The sequence below is a fragment of the Lepisosteus oculatus genome, chromosome 9, assembly GCF_040954835.1.
Source record: "Lepisosteus oculatus isolate fLepOcu1 chromosome 9, fLepOcu1.hap2, whole genome shotgun sequence".
Taxonomy (NCBI): Eukaryota; Metazoa; Chordata; class Actinopteri; order Semionotiformes; family Lepisosteidae; genus Lepisosteus; species Lepisosteus oculatus.
Window position 1 is genome coordinate 3,900,532 of NC_090704.1, and position 21,342 is coordinate 3,921,873.

Below are 21,342 nucleotides of genomic sequence, written 5' to 3' on the forward strand. Positions count from 1 at the left end.
GGTGCTCTGACAACAGAGAGACCGGCAAATTAGTTTGCCCCTAATTAGGTCACATGCCTTTTAGCTGCTGTAGCTGACATCTATTCTTAGGCATCTCACACCTTCTTAGTTAAAACAAGGGGCATATCAATGTAATTGGCTGTCTTGTCTCCGAGATAAACAGGAAGACAGTGAATCTGCCGTCTCTCACTTTCAGGATCCACTGTTGTCGCTGATATTCTTAAAGCAATTATACAGGCAACAAAACATGCTCCTGCTAGGCCTAATTTTTCGTTAAACAATGCGTTTCTTTCACATTGACTTCCATTTTGTCCTGAAAGCCTTTTCTCTCTTTTCTTAGACATGGCTAAATTTCCTTTTTTTCATCACTGGAGAGGTAATAGGGGCAGTTTGACAGGAACAAACCGTCATTCTCCTGTGACATTCACTTTACGTTCTGTATCTGATTATAGTACTGAGGTATCAGTACAAAAGCCTGCACTTTAAAGGAAATAGCCCTACACTCAATTAAGCAGCACGGTTTTCAATTGAATTTCTTAGGTTCTTAGGTGAGATGAAAAACTGTAGATGTGAGCATTGTGCTGGCTGTGTTGCTATTTCAGTCTTCGGTCCTGCAAAATGTATCCCGTCTCAGCTGATTGGATTCATGTTCAAGTACAATGAGAGGCATACAAAGACAGTTTGGCCCCCATCCAGGCGATCCCTACTGTGTCCACACCATTTTCTTGAAGGGGTTTCATTCTCTGTTTTGACACAGCCAAATGCTCCACAGAGGTTAAACTGCCTGTCGGATGTTTGCATTTTCACCAGCTGTAGCTCTGATGTTGCAGGACCGCCAGACGTAACTCTCCCTGCTCCTGCCAGGATTCGATCCCGGTTACTCACGAGCTCACAGCATGTACAAGACCACTGCCTACAGGGCGGGTAACTCAACCAGAATCTTCCTGCTCTGCCCCAGTCACATGTCACACTGTCTTCATCTCAGAGATCTCAGAGGGGGGTGACATCACTTCTGTAACCAGCTCAGTGCACTGGGCCCTGTGACACAATGATGATCACTGAAGCAGCCCAGATACCTCAAGGTGACAGAAACTGGTGCTCCACCAGAAGCCCAACTTAGCTATGATCTCAGCTGACTGGGAGATGAAAAGAAAGCTGTCCGACTGGGTGGAAACTGAGATAGGAGGGGCCGCACTCGGGTTAAAAAAGAGTTTTGCACACTAGCTACCCCTTTGCAGTTTGTCAGAGGGACAATGTGCAGAACCAGGAGTTGAGCTCTCAGCTGAGCTGGACACAAAGCTCATGCTGATGGAGTTAATGCCCATGACGGCTATAGGTGAAATCTGAAGGCTGGGTGACACAGTGTCAATTACTGATTAAAAGTGTGTCACTTAACACCGTGTGAGAAATAGGATTATTTTTACCCACCCACGTCCATTTTTAATATTTATTGACCTAGCTCCTTTTTTGCATATACTGTAGATGCCCACAGACCGTATAAAACACTTGCCACACATGCACACAGTTAATCACAGATGGAGCCCTGCTAAGAGGTAATGTAACATTTCATCAGCGCCGCCTACACAAGTACAGTTTTTAGCAATAAGATTTTTAACCCTGTCTGGAGCATCACTCAGCGTTTCATGGTGTTAAATTGATTACAGGCGAAAGCAATATGACGTGCATTTGTAAAAAGAAAACTGAGTTGGTAATGGATGCTGTTACCACCGTGACTCCAAATTCTAGTGACTAGCAAAACCTAATGTATTCCTGAAATGTTTTGATGAAATAAGGACTAGAGGAGCTTACCTGGTCTTCAAAAGACAACGCCTGGCCAACGTCACGAGGAAAGCCATCGATTACTATCCCATGGGCATCTGGGATCTGCATGATTTTCTGTTTTATCTCTGTAATCGTGGTTTCCTGGAGGGAAGCACAGTCTTTGGTCAAAGAGGTAAAAATTTAAAAGATGTTTTTTTTTTTTTTACATTTTAGAAATAGATCTATGTATTTATTAGTGTCTGTCATATTTACACAAAGATGAATCACAGAAGGTTTCAATAATGACAAGCCCGGTGCTGGGAAGAAGGGTGTTTCATTGGAAGCTGGGAAGTCCCAGGAATAACAGACATGCAGGTGTGGAATTTCCCTTGAAAAACCTTTTTAGGCGGAGATCACAGAAGGTGCTGTCTGTACCCTAATCCAAGCCCTTCATGGAGACTATGCCTGGATCTACGACACACTTGCACAATGTACAGGGTTTAACCAAATTGCCTGCGCTTGCTTAACTGCTTATGCAAACACAAGAACCAGACGAAAAACAAAGCACATTAAACAAAGACGTAAAAGGAAACATATCCCAGAACTGAGCTTCCAGAGGCTGCATCAGTCAGATTTTATACCTCGAACCTTCTGTGCTCCTTATCCATTGATCCCTCTACATTCAGTTTAAATAGCGGGTGGGCTCCCCAGTCATGCGTCCATCTTTGTTTAATTCTTGGTCACTTACAGGACTGGAAATCCCTTCATCACTTATGACTCCTGAAGAGTCAAACTTCTCTGCTTACAGCAAATATACACATGTATGTAGGCGTGTCCACAGATACAAAACCCATCTTCTAAAGCAGTGTCCAGTAATGATGCACGGTCTGTCTCGGACAAACTGAGAGAAATATCATCTGCGCTTCACAGCACCACCCTTTACATCATTAAAACGTCTCTTCCTTAAGCTCATTCCTCAGACCTACGGGTGCTTTGTGCCACAATGTTATGTTCTCAAAAAGAAAATCATGCTCTTCCAAATACATTATTTCACTAACTGCTCTGCTCCCAGGGGGCTTGCACTGGATGGTTACTGCTTAACATTAATTATGCCAGTTGTGTCAATAGTAGATGAAAGGCTTGTTTTTAATTAACGAATAACAATTCTCACTTTGCCAATGTAATTCTGATCCTAGCTATTGAAATTTCACATTATACTTCTGCTGGGTGGGAAATGATAAGCTTTTCAGGAATGAGAAGCTGCTATTATAGGACTTCAAGCCTCAAGGTTTTACTAGACTAATGGTTTATACCTGTGGTGCCAGTTCTCCATTTGTAATTATTTTAGCAATTAAACTCCATTTCCTGTTGCTGGTGGCATTGTGGATCATCTTCTTTCTGAGAAGTTCGCCAACAGAGATGTATTCAAAGCCATAGCGTTCTGCGATCTTCAGGCTCTGGGTACCTTTGCCACTGCCCGGACCGCCTGCGAAGTTAAAAAAGAACGGGGTTGCTATGTGACAAGCAGATGAAAGGGAACATATTTTTAGACTTTACAAACGGAATAGGAAGATTGTTGATCCTCATTACTTCTTCATCGAGTCTAAAATCCTCAAACAGAAAGGCTGGGAAATCAATGGGCATGAGAGAGAAGGTCAGCAGGTCAGCTGAGAGCGCCGTCAATATTTTGGCACCGGAGAAATGTTACACTCGGCTTTATTAAATATTTAGTATTGACAACCTGTTGGCCTTTTAAAAAAGCATTTATTTCTTAATACAGGACGGGTCGCATATCAACACTTCATGAAATGTCTTTCTAGCAGGGAGGAGGGGTGTTCATAATGACACCACTGCAGTTTTGCAAGGTCTTGACTGCATCTCTCCTGTGATGTCCTGAGAGGGACAGCACAGTGTGCAGAGAAAGAGACTCCATTGTCTGTTTTTTCACAGAGGGCATCGGGAATCCACAGCCTTAGGCATCACAATTAAAATGTAGACATGTTGGGGGGGAAATTCATACAAAAAATTAATAATGCATTCAGGCTATCCACTGAGGCTTTGAGCCTAGGTCATGTTCCCTTGTCTCAAGAGCCTACACTTCACCTCCTGGGCCTGGGATGATTTCGGGAAGCTGAGGTCAGTGTTTGTAGCCTGTGTTGGGTTTGAATCAGGGTACAGAAGAAGAGAAGATGTCTCTGCAGGTGGATAGAATCACAATTTAACAGCTTATCCCCCAGAATGCAGCTTCTTCTGGTGTGTGTGTGTGTGTGTGTGTGTGTGTGTGTGTGGAGGGTGCTGAGTCCCTACTGATACACCTCGAGAATCTTTTTAAAGCATGCAACCTGCTCAGCAGAAGAGAATATGCTGTTTCCATGCAGAGCAGACAACAGAAAAAAACTAATCTGAAGTGAAAGGAAAAGTGAAGTGCACGCTGCACTTAAAACATGATCACGCAATTCTGATTTTTTTGTTATCGAGATACAAAGTTCTGAGTCATAGCAATTTTCTTTTTATGTCGAATCTGTCAAGGCCAATGCCTTTTGAGTTGATGACACTAGGCTCCTTGCTGAAAAGCCCAAAGACACAGGCTGTCTCTTCTTATTCGGGCAGATTCTCCTGTCCGGACCACAGCTTGTCAGTCCCACACAAGCTGAAGATGTGACTGTGCACAGCGGTAAATGAGCAGGGCTTAAAGCAAGGTCTTAGGGTTAACCTTTCGTTTACAGAACATGACTGGAGAGAGCCACATGGCTTCCACTAGGATTTGCAGGACGCTTAAACACTCAGCATGGCTGACGGTGACATTTCATATTCACTTTCCGCATATCTAAGCATGTCTGCAACTGAAAGGAACTATTCCCATCTTAAATCTGCCATAATCTGTCCTTCAGTTATCGTAGCCTTATTTAATAATTGTTCACTGAACGTTTTGCTCTGTTAGTTCCCAGCTTATCTTAAAAGGGCAGCAATTTATAATCCTCTCTTTGAAATATGTTAACCTGTCAAAAGCTAATCATAGCAAGAAAATCCAAATACTGTATTTGTCATTTTTGAACGAGGTCAGAACGAGGTGTAGTACACGATGACTATCAGTGCAAAGCAGAAAAATTAATAAGGACGCATGATTGCTGAAGAGCTAACAATCTCTCTCTAACCTTTTGAATACATTTTAATGCCAAAGATAGGAACTGGGCAATCAGTGAAAAATTGCAAAGGTTTCCAAGGGCTCAAATTAAACATTACCACAAAGGTAGTTTTCTTTTCAAAAGCACACCTAGGGCTTGCAAAAAATGAAAAAAAAAGTCAACACATACAGACTTTATCATCTTGTTATTGAAACGTGAATATCAATGATCACAAGTATTTCATCCAGATACAATTGCTTCCCAAAAATATTCTGTCTAATTAAGACAGGCCTGTAATTCAACAAAAAGTTGTCAGTGCTTTCTGGGAATCCTTGAAATGACTGTGGTTAATTTCCAAACCTGCTTCATGAGTGAGCTCACGTTTGGAACGCATATCCACAGAGGATGGCCTGAAGATTAAATGCTTGGTGCTTTCTATTTCCTGTCTCTTGTCTCATTTCTAGGCATTGCAGCTACAGTCTCTCAACTCACAGAACAGGGCCGATACAGTAGGTTCATTACAAACGGCTCCCTTACTTAAGCTCTTTGGTTGTAAATTACCAAAACTTTTTCAATACTAAGATTCCTATGTACTTATACTTCTACAAAACATACAAAGTTAGAGTCATTTTCTTTGCAAATAAGGCCTTATAATTTGTTATTCTGGATTCATAAGTTTGTTAAAATTGATGTTCGCTGCTGTTAATACAGACCACTTGTGTGTAGGTGGACTGTGATTGTTGGTTTACGTAGGATGCAATTTTGTTTTTTACAAAAACCACTTGTTCTAGGAGCGAAAGTACTTCTAGTTTGTTTGAAATTGGGGAATTTAATCCCAGATTTTCTGAACTGTTATCTTGTGGCATAAAATGTTCAGCCAGCTTCTTTTCATTGACAAACTGCACTTTATTATATACAAATGATGTTTTTTAACATTAACATAATGTTTTTTTAACTTAAATTTTGCATTTATTTATATTTTGAATAAATATACATCTATTTATTGTTTTATTTATAAATATATTTCTTTATAAAATCAAATATAAATTTTTGAGTGCTCCCTAACATTGAATTATAGTGTGTTTTGGTGCTGTAACCAATTTGCATATTTTTCATAAGATGGTATTTCGCTTTTCAAATTTAATTTAAACATAACTGAAATGTAGAGCTTTTGAAACCCAAAATGATTCCTTTTTTCACTGCTGGAAAACACTAGCCCTAATCATAACCAGCAGTTGGGAACAAAAGTGATAAATTAAATAACTTTAGCAGAGGTTCATTTACAGTAACTGTAAAGGTTCACAACTCTTACAGCAACTTAAAAATGAGTATTTTTATGAAAAAAGGAACAAATGTTATATATGGTAGGTTTGTGGTTCTAAAGAAATTAAAGCAAATTTCTCCAACTCACAGAGAAATTGGAACTGACTGTTCAATTTGTGACAGTAGGTCAACAGAATTCTAGAAATGTAGGACAGAAGCTTGTAGTGATGTCAATAAGACCGTTAATAAGAGAATACATTTAGCTTGAACTGCCCAAACAAACCAGTTTCTTACAGTGCTGTCCTTTGCTATTTCATGCCTTGGAAAAAATATCATAATCTTTTAACAGCAGAAAACATTAAGACCGCCTTGTGGATGACCAAATTCTAACAAATATGGAGTTTCTTAATAAAACCTGAGGGGAAAACTCAGTTTCAGTTAAACGACCATTTTAGTTATGGTCACTTTTCTTACCTATTAAGAGTATGATCTTGGGACGAGGTCTAGTGGGGTCAAATACTTCATACTCCTCAATGAGTTCTGCTGTTTCGGACAAGTCGGTGTCGCTCTCAATGGAAAACTGGTGGATCGGAGGCAAGCGGTCATACCGTCGGTAAGGGAAATTAGGGCTATCTGGCAACACTGAAGGGGGAAGAGAAACAAAGAGCCGATTTACAAAAATTGCAGCATGGAGAACAAGGTGAATCTGTCTCTGGAAGAGCCATGTGACAACAGGATAAGAGATTATACATGTGAAATCTTAGCAAGCGTGCAGGAGGAGGTTGAACCCTACCCTGGCCCACACATGACATGAAAATATCCCGATTCCGGATCCCCCGCTCACACATTATTATTTTCACCTCTCCCTCCACCTGCACCCTTGCAACTCGAATCACCCCTACAGCGGCTCCCTAGCTCATTCCTTGTGAAATGTGTGTGTGTGTGGTGGTGGTGGTGGTGGTGGTGGAGGAGGGTGATAGCTTATGGTCATGAAGCAGTTCCATCAGCCAGGGAAGTGAACAGAATAAAGCAGCTAATCCAAATCACACCACTGCTCCTTCTGAATTAGTTTGGCCAAATTTCACAGCGGACCAATAGAACGGTTTAATTAAAACGGCAGACATTGAAGCAGGCAAATAGCTGGTTGTGACCAGGTATCGTATCTCTAATCTTATCCACGGATCTACAGTCCCATTTTACAGCCCCTGTTTACTGGGTTCAGGCTTGAATAAGCGCAGAAGCATTGCAGAAGGGAAAAATATTTCTTCCCTCATAAAGGTGCTGGTTTGAAAAACCACGGCACCTACAAAGTTTTCGCCTGCACGCATGAACTGGAGAACTGTGGCAGTTTTTCATAGGATTTCCATATCTCATGACCACAATAAAAGTTTTGTTTTGTTTTTATATGCAGTAGTCCTGCCCTTCAGGTATTATTCAGATAAGGGTATCGTCCTATCTCACAAAGACACCTGTTGATGGATTACATTGCAGTCGCAACAATATTCAGCAAAGTCTATTGCCCAAAACGACAAATCTTCGGAGCCTGTTTTTCTCGCATTTTGCATCAAAGCTGTTTTGAAGCAAAACGTGCCACAATTCGAAACCCATTCTTGATAGCTGTTCATCCCACACCTCGACCTGAACTGCTGACGGCAGGCGAACGTTGTGCATTGTGAATGCACACTTACCGTTTCTGAAGAATGACCTTCTGCACTGTCCGCCATTGAGTGGGGGTAAAGATTTTTTTTCTTGGCCGACAAATGTGTCCCATCGGACCTTCTCGGTTCCTCCAAGCTCCCTCACCTTCTTCAGACAGCTCTCCAAGTACTCCACTGGGTCATCCGGCCGATAGTACATCAAGCCAGTTAGCAGGCTCTGCAACAGCAATGCACGGAGTAAACACCTCACCCCTTGCTTCCTGGACGGCTCATTTTCAATCCTGAAGTGCTTTGTGTGTTTAACAGGACCCACTTCCTCACCAGTGAACTACAGAGCCTCTGTGGCAATACGTGGCACCCATTGCACGCAGGCTGCCTCACTGCCGCCTGTACCTCTTATTATCCATTCATGCTACATCTGAATTCTTAGCCCTACAGTTTTTTTACTTATTATTTTCAATTATTGTTATTATTGTCGTTGTTGTTGTTTATAATAATATTTATAGTGGTTCATAAAACATTTCATAAATGCATGCATTGTGTTATCTAAATATTATTTCACTTGGAATAACAACACTCAGGAATGAAGTGTCCTGAAAGGATTGTGGAGCGTTTAGTGAAAATTTGGCTGAACCCGCTCGGCCGGAGGACGAGGAGGCTGGGACCCCCATGCATAGCTCGGAGTGACCAAGAGGCAGTTGCAGAGGTGGAGATGGGGTGGCGCTGGGATGCGGAAAGATGCAATCCAGGGAGGGAAGGAGATCAGTACAGTATTTACAGTGTTTCAAGGGAGGAAATGAGATCAGGAGTGACTGCTAATTACTGATTGCATTCGATTGTTGTCATCCCTCCCAAACCTTTGTCACAAACACCCATTACAAATATTGGTATAGAGTATATAATATAAATGATAAAACCCTTTTTTAATTCAGAATACTAGATTATTATATTGAATTATTATTTATTAAAAATATCAGTGTTGTCTTACATTGTAATATTTCACATGAACCTGCAAAGTCCAGCTTGCAGGCTTCTTAAGAATCACAATCCAGTTGAAGCTTGAGGCACATTGCTTCAGTATTCTGAAAATACTGGCTTTAAACTTAAGAGCTTCCCGTGTTATAGAACAGTAGGCAAGAATGAAACTCCTGTATCACCTGTGGCCCATTTACTGAAATATTTTTACTAAAATGTAAGCAAGCTGATTCTAGGGAGCATTATAAGATAATTTAATTAGATTAAATTAGAGAATGCCAAATAACGAGAACTATTTTGGAGGCCAACCTTTTTTTGGAGTTGTAATTTGTACATTTTAAAATTTGCTGCATATTATTGATCACATTTCCATGAAATTAAAATGTACCCTCGTGATTAGTTGTAATCCCTGTGAAAACTACTCATTAAAGCAATATGTAATGTACTGTAAGCAATGAAGTCTGTTTCCTTAAAGACAATTTCATTAATTGCTTTTGTTTGCTTTGTTCTTCAGTAGTTGAGCACTTTACAAAAATATTGCCATGGATGGTGTTCTGTAACTTAAAAGCTGATGTTGCGTCACTGACCAGCTTTGAATTCTCTCTCCGGTTCTCTCCTAACCTCCTCTGTTGAAGACAGAGAAGATTCAGCTCCTTCTGACACATACTGTTATTGCATTACATTATTCAGACGCCTAATGTCCAGCATGTGAAAATTGAGTTGGAGGTGTTATTTGCTCTAGAAACAATGATGAAAATGCTGTCCGTTAGAACAAAGATTCCACCACCTCCCTTCTAACATAAACCCCAAATCTCTAAATGGTCTAAACCAGGCACCATCAAAGAGCTTGGCAGCCAGAGAGGCACTAACATATAATCAGATACAGATCGGCCATTAGCTATCTATTAATCAATAATTAAAGAACAGTGTTCAGTTCAAGACAAGCAAGCAGAAAGGTTTTTATATTGAATCTGCTTGTCAACATATGTACTCACTCCTTCACACCTCATTGAATTCCTTTACACAAAGACACTACAGATTATGTATTTTAGGATACAAACCCTGTTGCTAGATGTTAATGCAGCACAATATCATAAATACCACACATAACTGAATTCTGAATATTTACAGTAGTCTTTATAGGACTGAGATAACATTTGAACTGTGCCTTCTAAAACGAATTTCTGTAAACTCCAAAAACATTGTAAGTAATCTAGACATTTGACCTTATCAGTTTATGTCAGACAACCAGCAGCACAATCTCAGTTATATTTTTAAGACCTGCTGCAGCACTTACAGTATATCGATTACTTTCACAGGATGGCAGTGTCTTGGCATGTCTCTGGAAAAATGCGATGTGAAAGGAGACGCGATTGTCTAATACATTTCGTATGTCCTATTGGCACCTTCCTAGAATTATTCTAATCTTAAAATTAAAGAGGACAGGTGCACTTTGTTATTGTGAAAAGCACACTACACTGTACATCTCCCCGTCTGACTGCCCCATGATAACGAAGCCCGTTTGTTTCATGGTTTACTCCGTTTCGATTCCTTGTTGTGACACACAGTATACACGAATCGATTATACTCGAATCGACTGCTACACAGTACCGGCATCTTAATTCAAGTGCCGAAAGAGGAAAAAAAAACCCGTGATCAGGCACGTGTTTACTGTAACCCACATATTGAAGAATCCTCGAAATAAAACTTACGAAAAATAGTCATAATTATCACAGCATCCTCGCAGTTTGATGAACGTTTCCATTAGACTGTTTTCATTATTGATGGTTGTTATCATCCGCGGCGCAGCGCTAACATGTGAAGACTTTTAACATATAACTGGAAATACCAAGTGCTGCCGTTCAGATATGAAACGCTCAAACATTATAAAGCTTTCCAGTCGCAGAGGGGCAAAAGCTACAGTTTGAACCTGTTTTCACGCGTCCTGCCGTGTGACAAAATATTGAATAAAAACATCCTACCATCATCACGCACAACGGGCTCAATTTAGCCCGCAGGTACAGTAGGAGTCTAGGGCTCACCTCGAACAGCTGCGGTATCTCTCTCCTGGAGAGGTATTCCCTGGCTTCGCTGCTATTCATGTCTCTGGTCCTCCGGAAAAGAAAGGGATCGACACAATGTCCAGCCTGTCAGTTTTGTTCTGACGTTGTTGTTGTTGTTGTTGTCGTTCTTTTCACCTGGAGCTTTAAGACTGGAAACCCTGGGCATGAAACTCCACAGGCAGTTGCTCAGACCGTCAGGTGCATTTTCCTGGCGGCTGGAAAAAGAGGAATCCCACAAGGCGATTTCTCTCTTCTCCGCGGCGAGCAGCAGCCTATTGATTTCACTGTGACATGCTGGGCTTTTTTTAACCAGCCCCTTGTCTCATAGTCATATCGCCTACTTAAAGAACTGACGGGATCCAACGCAATGCCTTAAAATGAACATCCGTCATGTCATCCGCAGCCGGGAGGGGATTCAGGAAAGCCTGTTGCCAAGAGTAAATGAAGTTAATGTTAACGTAACCTAGCGCTCTTGATCGGGAAAACGCTCCTTCAAGGCGAACCAATGAATGAGACGGGCATGAACAAGACTGAAATAAAAAAAAAACAACAACAAGACGAAATCGTGGTAGCTGAAAATCAAATGTGCTAATAACATTTGAGCCAAAAGAACATACTGTCAATGGGTCCCGCTTTACTTTCCTGTAGTTTGAATGTTCATTGACTTTTGAGGAGTTAGCTAAACGCTCCTTTTTCGAACAGTATTTATCACTTTTCTTATATTCTATCTGCTAATAAATACGATATCGTCAAACGGTATTTAGCTTTTGTACAGTAATTCTATACATTCCACATATATACTAAGGAGGGCTATGATAAATATTTGGCTAGAGATGTGGATTCTTCCCTCTGAATTCTTTGGATAACTCACACAGTACCCAACTGGGAAGTGTAAACCAGCAGTGATGACATGTTTTACTAACATATATAAATCTATAACCATTTCCAAGTGCATACAAGGAAACACCAGTGTAAAGGCACTTTAATAGGGCGCTGGGTCACCACAGACTGCCTCCATTCCCCATGGCACAGAGTCTACCAGCATCTGGGGTTCGGCAGGAGGGAGGCAACATCACTGTTCCCTGTAGAAAGTCACGCCTGGCCAAAGCAGCTGGAGAACAGGCTTGACTGGGTTCAGATCTGGCAACTGAGACGGCCATGACATCCTGTGTGGATAACATTGGGACGTCACATGGGCTCCATGGGCAGAAAGCAGGAAGGAGATGCTGCACCATGGGGAGATGAAGTACTGATCAGCACTGACCTTGCCTTCCGGGGGAACCAGTGCACTGAAACTCCAGTCTAGGTGGGGCTGCACACTGGTGGGGGTGGAGGGGATCCCCATGACCTGTACAGCGCTTTGAGTGGAGTGTCCAGAAAAGCGCTATATACAGTAAGTGTAAGAAATTATTATTATTATTATTATTATTATTATTATTATTATTATTATTATTATTATTATTATGCCATGCCAGGAGAATGTGTCCTATAGCCACCTGACCTGAGCACTCAGGGTGGAAGAGTTCTGTAGACCGGCACCACATGAGCACTTGTCTGTTTGTCAGGAACATGGCGGAGGATGATGCGTCTCCCACTTCTCCACTGGCCTCACGAACGAGCGCGGCCAGCAGGTGTGAAGAGCAGCCTGTGCTCAGTAGCCTGAACGTGGCTTCCTGCTCGGGAGAGGTCTTGGAAGCACGCTTTTGCTGAAACGGGCTGCTTCGCGTTGGCCGTGCTGACATCACTGGGGTACTGACCTCTCCCCGGACACTGCTGTTCATGAAAAATCAACATGAAGAGCTGTCTTTGTCACTGAGGTTCCTGCAATCACCTCTCTTTCACAGTCACTGAGGTCTCCTCAGGCAGCCACGATTGCAGGCAACCAGGCCTGTCGAGCATTTTTATACTGTACCTGACCCTAGCATTCAGGCTGGATATTTGCTGAATTCATGCACAAACTCCCCATCTGGAAGTCCTTTCCTTCAGTGTGCTTGGCGTCCTTCATCCAGGTGTTTGGTGTGGTACTTTTTTGTCCAGTATCATACTACGTATTGTCTGGTTTGGGCATTTTCCTGTTTCCATAATGTAGTGTTGCTTCGGGGCAATACTTATTAGAATACTCTGTTGGGGCCTAGTCACCTCCCTGCCAAAAAAAGCACCGTGGTTTGGGGGAAACTCGAGGTATGACCACAGGAGTCACCACTGCAGAGGTGGGGAACAAGCCTGATGACGCTACTTTTCTTTCAAATTAAACAAGCTTTGAAGTTTAAATGCTCAAACATTATAGAGTTATATGAGCTCTTCGCCGTGCCTTACATGCGTAAAAAAAAAGAAAAATAATTATACCCGCTTATCCTGTTCCGGCAGATACAAGTTTGTATTTCCAGTCGATGGAGTGCAACTTTTCTGTCTCGTTGCCAAATATCTGTCTCCCTCTGGTGGTCTGACGACGCACGGACACGTTTGCCTACAAGAGCTCTCAGTGACCGAAGTCATCGCACTCTCCCTGGCGGAGTGGTCAAGATCACATTTCTGCGTTTAAATAGAACAACCCCTGGGTTTGTGGGTCAACCCACGTCAATTCAACTGACCGTTGTCATTATACGTCTCAGATTTTGATGTAGTTGGACATTATGTAAAAATCTGAAATTCGAGTGTTCAACTAGTAATTAGATATGACTGTTTACATAGGAGCAGCCTTTTTTACTGTCTGAATAAAGGGCCTAGGTCTTTTTAAAAGCCAGTTACGTTAGCTTAAGCATCATAAATAGAATGGTGTATAAGGTAAGACAGTTTCAAGCTGAGAAGTACACAGAAGGGAGTCCTAAATCTAATAAAACTACAATATGGGTTCTTTATTCCTAAAATATAAGCAATTATATAGGGAAAAAGGTTTCTTGACAGACAGACATTATATTTGAGATACTGATTCTGTTCCATTTAGTATGAAGACATGAATTTCACAAATGTTTCTCATAAATAATTTTACCTACTCTTTAAAGCCACTATAATATCAATTGTAGTCTATTGTAGATGAAGATAAAACAATAAAGACTTTTCTAGGTAATATTTGTATGCAGGAAGAATCATTCCCCTTTACACTGAAACACTTCAAGACAATGTCTCACATACTGTAAGTACCTAACAGTGATGATGGCTGAAAAAGAGAAGGACACAACTTCAGTGGACATTAGCAGACAATGATGATTTAACTTGGATGAGCACCCATAGAATTCATTAGTCAGAAAGAGCAAAATGTGGCTTCCACCTCAGCAAACCCTGCACAGTGACTTTTAAAAGAAACCCAGAGAAAAATAATGCAGTGGTAAACATTTTAACTGTTTAGGAATTTAGATCAGGAGCAATAGGAGATGAACTTATACAGTTGTATTGAATACATATCAATGTATAAAAATTCCTAAAATTGTGGTTGATTTAATACTTTGTACGATCCAAGAAAAACTTTGTGGTTGTGACTTGAAAATTCCAATTTCTGGAAAACTACTGGAAATTCCAAATTGAATTTTCATGGACGTTCCACATTCTGGCTGGACACATAGCAAAAATAATCTATAAACCCTGCACAGCTGGAGAAGGGTTAGTAAACATTTACCATTTATTTTATACCATTACAGGACTTTGAACCTATATAAATGCCTTTACTAATTACTTAACTGGTACTTCATTTCTTAAGGTGTAAAAGAGGCTTTTATGCTGTATGAGAGAAGTTTAGGTCACAAAAGAATGGAAGATTCAGCTAGTCTCTCCCATTCGTTAAAGTGCTGTGTTCAATAATTAGTGAGTTTCATTATTTTATGGTAAATCTTACGAATAAAATCTCCCTCGAATACATTACAGGTACATCTGATTGGTCCTTCATGGAAAGAATCCACACGGAAGTATTTTAGTGACACACAGGAAGTATCTACACTTCCGGTCCCCCCCTTCTCTAAGAAAAGATGTCTGTTTGCAGTTTGTGTTTTGGATTCTTTGTTTTATTCGCATTATTTCTTGATCCTGCACCTGTGGCAACTGATTCGGTTGAGGTATACTGTTTATTGTTAATATATGCACTGCTTGACACGTGATGTCGGCATTTGTAAAATCTTTTTTGTTCATCTGAAGGAATCGACTAGCTACCGGATAGTTTTTTAATGAATGAAAGCGATAGATCATCTTGAAATATTTTCATATAGTTTTAGGCGTGGTACGATAAGCATTTCAGTGTTTTTGTAATTAAAAATAATCTCCCCGTACTCTGTGGCTTCGGACGTTATTAGTCTATGGAAATTAGACGGTTTTCTTCGTTCTAATACTGAAACAGTACAGCACGTATTTTTCTGAGGAGTCGTGCTGTTGGTATCTTAGCCCATAAAAATGACCTCAATACTGAACAGTGAAACTAGGTTTGAGTGCCTGTATGTGAATGCGTTATGTGCTGTCTTGCACTTTCATAGAAGATGCGACAGAAGTCAAAATCGAATTCGATAAATCGTGTGCTGGTTAGCTTTGGTAAAAAAAAATCCTTAACTTTGATTTGTGTTTGAAATTCCTTTTGAATTACGTTTTCTCAGAAACAATCTGTTTGTAGATGGTGTTCAGACAATTGCTGATTTATGCAACTTAATAGTTATTTTAATGGTGATAAACCGTAATCAGAATACTTTGTTGCGTGACATGTTTAATAAGAATAATCTCAATAAAACTTAACTTCTGTAGTAACAGTCAGGAGAACTGAGCTGAATACATTTCTGTGTAATCTGTCAATGGCAGTGGTTCCCCAACCCTGGTGCTGAATTAACACAGTCGTTTGGTTTTTACACCAGTTCTTCAGTTCAGTCTAATTTATTTCAGTTTTTCAGCTCTTAAAATGTCAGAGGGGTTTTGTACTTGGTATCAGCCCTTTACCAATTTAATGTTCTAGTAAGAGCTTTTAGACATGACAGCCAGCAAGTTCGGTGTGCTGGGGCTGTTAGAAACAGTACTCTTGAAGTAAGAGCATATTCAACACCCAGGACTGACCGGAGAAACCAGTTAAGTAAAATTCGAAACAAGCAGGCAGATCAATGAAATCATCAATTCGCAGTGGAGATATAGAACTCTGCTGGAATGAGAACCATCAGCCGGTGTTTCTCCAGGACTTGAGTTCGGAGCCTCTCGTTCTTTGGGTTTTTATATATGAGGCTTCCTGTAGGAACTTACTTCGGTCACCTGTAGCCTCCGATGCGGGTAGCTAAAATGGCCCAGTGTTTCGTAAACCTTACAGGGACATCCTCGATAAGCTAACCAGTTTTTATTACATTAAGCTTACAGCTGTTGGTGTTTTTAAAGTAAGACACTTACTAACATAAGTACTAACTTTAAGTGTATTAACTGCCTAGTCCTGGTACCAGGGGGCCACACACCTGCTTTAAGGCTTCAATTAGGTAATTAAGCTCAACTGGAATGAAAACCAGCTGGTGTGTGAGGTCTCCCAGGACCAGTAGTGGGAAGCCCCAGCTTATGTCAGCTGTTTTCTCCGACTCCTAGGCAAAAGCCAACCAGTTTTTCAGAAGTGGACACACGAACAACTGGGCAGTTCTGGTAGGTGTTCTGGTCTTGACTGGTTTTCAGAGTATTGCAGAGTGACACCTGCTGGAGTTCAGGGAAGTAGTACAGAAACGGTATGTGTAACAATAGGTTAAATCTGATCTAGCCTGCGAGTATGAAGTGAGGTCTCACCTGAAATAATCTGTGCTGTATATAAGTATTTGTGGAAAAATACCTTCAAGCACTGTTTTTACAATATATTTGATGAAAACACATTGTGTCACAGAATTAATACATAGAAAATAACTAAATATAAGAACTGGTATAATACTGTAGCATGAGGTAAAAGCTAATTAAAACTAGTCCTTAACTAAACAATAGGTGATTTTTTTTTTACTGTAATTGTTTTTGGTGATGTGGGAGATATGATCAAGTTTATCGATGATTGCTTACCAATGTTTTGTCAACCAGTTATCTCAGGTTTTATTAATAATTCTTGATACGCATGGTACACGTTTGACGTGTGTCATTATTGACCTGTTTATTTTACCAAGGTTTGTACGTCCAGATTCTGGTTCAACTATCGCCATGTGGCCAATACTCTTTCTGTCTACCGGAGTGTCAAGCGCCTGGGGATTCCTGACAGGTACGCAAATCTAATACAGGGGTTCCCAGTGCTTAAATTAATTAATTACATTAGGCTTAAATTAATCCTTAATTGTGTTTCTTCATTGGATCCTGTAAGAGTCAAGTTTTGTTTCCCAACTCACAGGCTGGAGATCTTAAGTTACCTAAACTTAATAGTTTCTAGAAACACAGTAATTAAAAGGCAACCTCCAATATGTCTGGAAACTGAAAACAAGTAAACACTTTAAATTAAAATGATCCAGTCTATTAAGGGTTGAAAGATGTAACTGTGTACTCGGGTGGAACAAAAACCCACAGATGTGTGGGTCCCCAGGACCAGTATTCTTAATTAAAAATATATTTTCTTTTAGCCCTGCAAACCTCTTGGTGCTCAGTGCAGTTCATTCGGTGGCGAATGGGTTATCTTTTGAAGCTTATTTTTTAAAGTGCCCTTCTTGTTCTCGGAGAATGATTTTTTTTTTTTAGATATTCTAAGTTGTCAGGTTTTGTTCTGGTAACAGGAGAGAGTGTCATTTTACATCACGTTTAGTCTGTGATGCGTGCCCCCAGAGGAGCCCGAGATGAAAGAATTTTATAAAAGACAAAGCAGGCTGTCTTAATGCGCCTTTCTAGTTTTACTAGAAGGATGCCTTTCCCTAGAGAAAAGTGGGGCCTGTGAGGGATGGCAACTACAGATTTACAGGTAGAAAAAACATAAATTATTAAGATAAGACAGAAAGCTCAGACCTGGAAGAAGTTACTTATGCAAAAGACTTATGATGTTTACTAGGTGTTGACACATTTTTATCTAGATGAGGTGGTTAAGGGTTAAACAATATAAAAGAAAAACATTGCGCTATATAATGAATGTAAAACAAGGAATGCTGCAGTGCGCTAGAAATAATTCATTTATAATATTGTGTACAGTTTTTGACTACTATGTTCGAAAAAGGTATTGCTGTTCTGAAAAGAGTTCATGGGCTTAAAGGAATGCCCTGCACTGAAAGTAGAGAAATGTTTTGTAGTCTTGGAACAGAAAAGACTCCGAGGAGACCAGTCTCAGGCAATGACAAAGTCAAACCGTTCAGCTTCTTCAGAATAAACAGTGAAACACAAAAATAGAGGACGTGCTGTAATAATAATGATTGGAAACTAGGAGGCACTGCATCTGAAACTGACTAATGGAGGCAGCCTTTCTGCATGTAGTGCCAGGGCTGGTTCTGCTAGCCACATGCTGCCGAAGATGACCACCTGGCTTGGACTTGGAGATCCTCAGATTTTAACTTGGCTGCTAACAAGCATATGGGCTAGATGGGCTGTCTGGCCTTCCCATCTCTAACCTTTAAGTTCTTATGTGTGTAAGTGCAGCACAGAAGACTTGCTGCTAAAAGAATTGCAATGAGAATGAAGGATTGAACCGTAATTCTTGGGGGGGATCAAAGGGGATTTGATATGACCAGGCACATGGGTTACAAGTGTTATTGGTCTGCTTTTAATAGTGTATTTTCTCATTACTTTCACTCAGGTTAAATTGCTTTAAGCAGCAAGATCCTTATAACACTGTACCTAAAACAGTCACACCGGCACTTACACTGTCAACAGATGAAAGCATGTGTACTACTACTGTTCACACAGCTACTGCTAATAATAAATCATACATTTTATATATATATATATCCTTGAGGACAGAATTCCAGAGTTTTGGGGTGTAGCAAGAGAAGGCCTTGTTACCCATAGAGTGAAGACAAAGCAATACATAACTGTTGTGTACTACTGAGCTCGTTTCAGGAGTCAAAAGAACATCATAATAGAGCTTTATTATATATAGTGCCTTTGAAGTGAGTTCTCAAAGTGCTTTACAGAAAAAAAAAACACAATGAGAGGAGACAGCAGAATTACACAGTTACAATATATTATTAAGTCTCAACTCCGTGAATTATTAATGATTGTAAGTTCAGTCTCCAAACTACAGGAGGTAAAAACCAGTCTGTCTTGGCTCTTGGAGCTGGTTCTTTTTGCTTTTGAAAACTTAACAAGCATCATTCATGACATTCCCACAGCCTTGAGGATCGAAGTGTTTCTATCTGGAAAGCGTGCATGAAAAAATTATTTGTCAAGCCCACAGATTCACAAGAGGCAGCGTGCAGGGGTCCAAAGCTTGCCACCATCTGTTTCATTACAGTCCTTTGATTTTTAAAGTACACGATTCATTTCTTTGGCTGCACTGTTCTATCTTGCACTTGTCGCTAGTTTCTAAATGGATGGCCCATGAGCTGTGTGAAGGGGTGGGTGGTATGAATTATTAATAAATGAGCATTAAACTAGTGTCTTTTGACATTTAAATGACTCCACACTCCGGGACTGAATTCGTGGTATGCTTCTTCAGCAGAATGTGTTCTGCTTTCTGCAATATATTGCAGAAACTTTTTGGCTGAAGCCATCAGTTTTCTGCATCTCATTTTCATATTTCTGAAATTCATTAAAAAGTTTGCCAAAGAACCCTCCGCTGTCCTTGGTCTCAGTTAGGTGCCCATTTACAGCACGCTGCTTCAGTGAAAGTGTGTGCGTGATAAGTACAGTAACTGGTGAAAAAGCAGTGAATTTGCAGTCACTGCTATTTTTTCGCTTATTCTAGGCATTCAAGTGGACAATTTTGTTTTTGCAAATCAGTATGACTAAATCACAGAGAGAATTGAGTTTTTGTTTGTTGTGATGCTCTCTCCATCTTCCCCTTTTGTACTTAAATAATTCTAGAAATATACACTAGACACAAAGTGTTGGGAAATGATGCCTTGTACGTCATGTAAGTGTATCTTGTCTTTGTTTTTAAGCCATATTGTGCTAATGCTGGCAGATGACATGGCCTGTAACCATAGAAACCCCAAGCCTGCTACAGTCTTCAGCCACAAAAACATGGAGCTCAACGTGTACGGGGATGACGTGGAAGTCGATTACAGAGGATACGAGGTGGGCACTGGTGATGACACACGTGGTCTTTTTCAAGGTGTTGCCGAAGAAGCGTTTGTTTCCTGATGCTAGCAGTTGAATTGTGTAAGTTTAGATCAGTAGTTTCAAACTCAGTCCCAGGAGCTGCCTGTGTTTTGTTGTTTTGTTCCAACCTGTGTAGTCCTTCAGGCGGTGAACTTAATTATGTTCTGAATTAGGTGTCTGTAGCAATTTTTCAAAATCACATGTTACAAAGGCCACTCAGTTTGGGGTGCAAGTCACCTCAGAGCCTGGTTAGAGGTATTGATGCTAAAGTGACTGGAACCATGGTTTAGACTGTCAAAAACAGGATATTGTTGGTAGTCGGTGTTTAATCTTTGGAATTCAGAGTACACTATTTCTTACTGAGAAGCTAAGAGTCTGAATTTATTTTTGTCAAACTTTTTATTATTGGTGAATCTCTAGGAATGCTGCATCAGTATGAATGTTTATTTAATAAAGATAAGAGCTTTCCCTGGCTGCTCCGCCTTCTGCCCTGTGCATGTGTTGTTTGCTCTAATGGAGACCCTTGATTCTTTGTGACATCTGTCTGCAAACATGAATCTGTTTTTCTTTATTTACAGGTTACTGTTGAGAATTTCCTGCGTGTCTTAACTGGTCGGTTGCCTCCGAGTACCCCTCGGTCAAAACGCTTGCTTTCTGATGACAGGAGTAACATACTGATTTATTTAACTGGTAGGTTTGATGCAAGAAGAGGCCACCTTTCAACACAGTATTAGCTTCCACAGTTTTCTAGACTACTGTTTGTTCTTGAAACATTAGTTGGGAGTGCTGGTTTTTTTCTCTCTTCATGCACACAAACCTGAATTACTCAATTCAGACATTTTAATGAAATAACATTCAAAAATATCCACTATTGTAGTAAAGGAGACCTCAGTGAATGATCATCATTAAGCACTGTACTGGGTTGTATTTTAAGGTAACAAAAATGTGTGGTTTGGAAATGAGGTTTTATTCTAAATTGTACTGTTATTTACCTAAAATGACCATTCCAGGCTTCATTCAACGCAATGTCCTCCTAAATTTGTTCCACATGTTTACAAATTGATCATTTCAGAACATCCTACTGGACTGTGGCTACCTAGGACCCGTGTTGGACACAAATATTGCATAATAATTAGTGTTCTGTGTTTTGGTTACTTATTTGACAATGACCTTTACCCTTTTATAAACAAATTAACAGCCATTGCATCTTCACTAGATCTCAGTTTAGCAAAACATATTTGTCTTACAAGTACAGGATGTTGTTCATCATTAATTATACGTCTCGTTAAACGGCTGTCATAAATCAATGTGCAGCCATATACGTCTATGTTGTTAGGGGAGCAGCAGCAC

General features: G+C 40.3%; 2 protein-coding genes across 2 annotated transcripts in view; one reads left to right on the forward strand and one right to left on the reverse strand.

Moving 5' to 3' along the window:
- ak5 (adenylate kinase 5) overlaps window positions 1–11,321 on the reverse strand; it is a 60,811-nt gene extending 49,490 nt beyond the window's left edge. Inside the window, exons 1-5 of the mRNA XM_006634767.3 lie at window positions 10,825–11,321; window positions 7,838–8,024; window positions 6,624–6,791; window positions 3,075–3,247; window positions 1,810–1,923 (exon numbers count right to left, since the gene is read on the reverse strand). Of these exons, the coding sequence (XP_006634830.2) occupies window positions 1,810–1,923; window positions 3,075–3,247; window positions 6,624–6,791; window positions 7,838–8,024; window positions 10,825–10,884 (702 nt within the window). The 5' untranslated portion in view covers window positions 10,885–11,321. The remainder of the gene's footprint in view (window positions 1–1,809; window positions 1,924–3,074; window positions 3,248–6,623; window positions 6,792–7,837; window positions 8,025–10,824) is intronic.
- Window positions 11,322–14,782: 3,461 nt separating this feature from the next.
- pigk (phosphatidylinositol glycan anchor biosynthesis, class K) overlaps window positions 14,783–21,342 on the forward strand; it is a 34,757-nt gene continuing 28,197 nt past the window's right edge. The window contains exons 1-5 of the mRNA XM_015355132.2: window positions 14,783–14,891; window positions 16,375–16,428; window positions 16,929–17,020; window positions 19,833–19,968; window positions 20,571–20,682. Of these exons, the coding sequence (XP_015210618.2) occupies window positions 14,805–14,891; window positions 16,375–16,428; window positions 16,929–17,020; window positions 19,833–19,968; window positions 20,571–20,682 (481 nt within the window). The 5' untranslated portion in view covers window positions 14,783–14,804. The remainder of the gene's footprint in view (window positions 14,892–16,374; window positions 16,429–16,928; window positions 17,021–19,832; window positions 19,969–20,570; window positions 20,683–21,342) is intronic.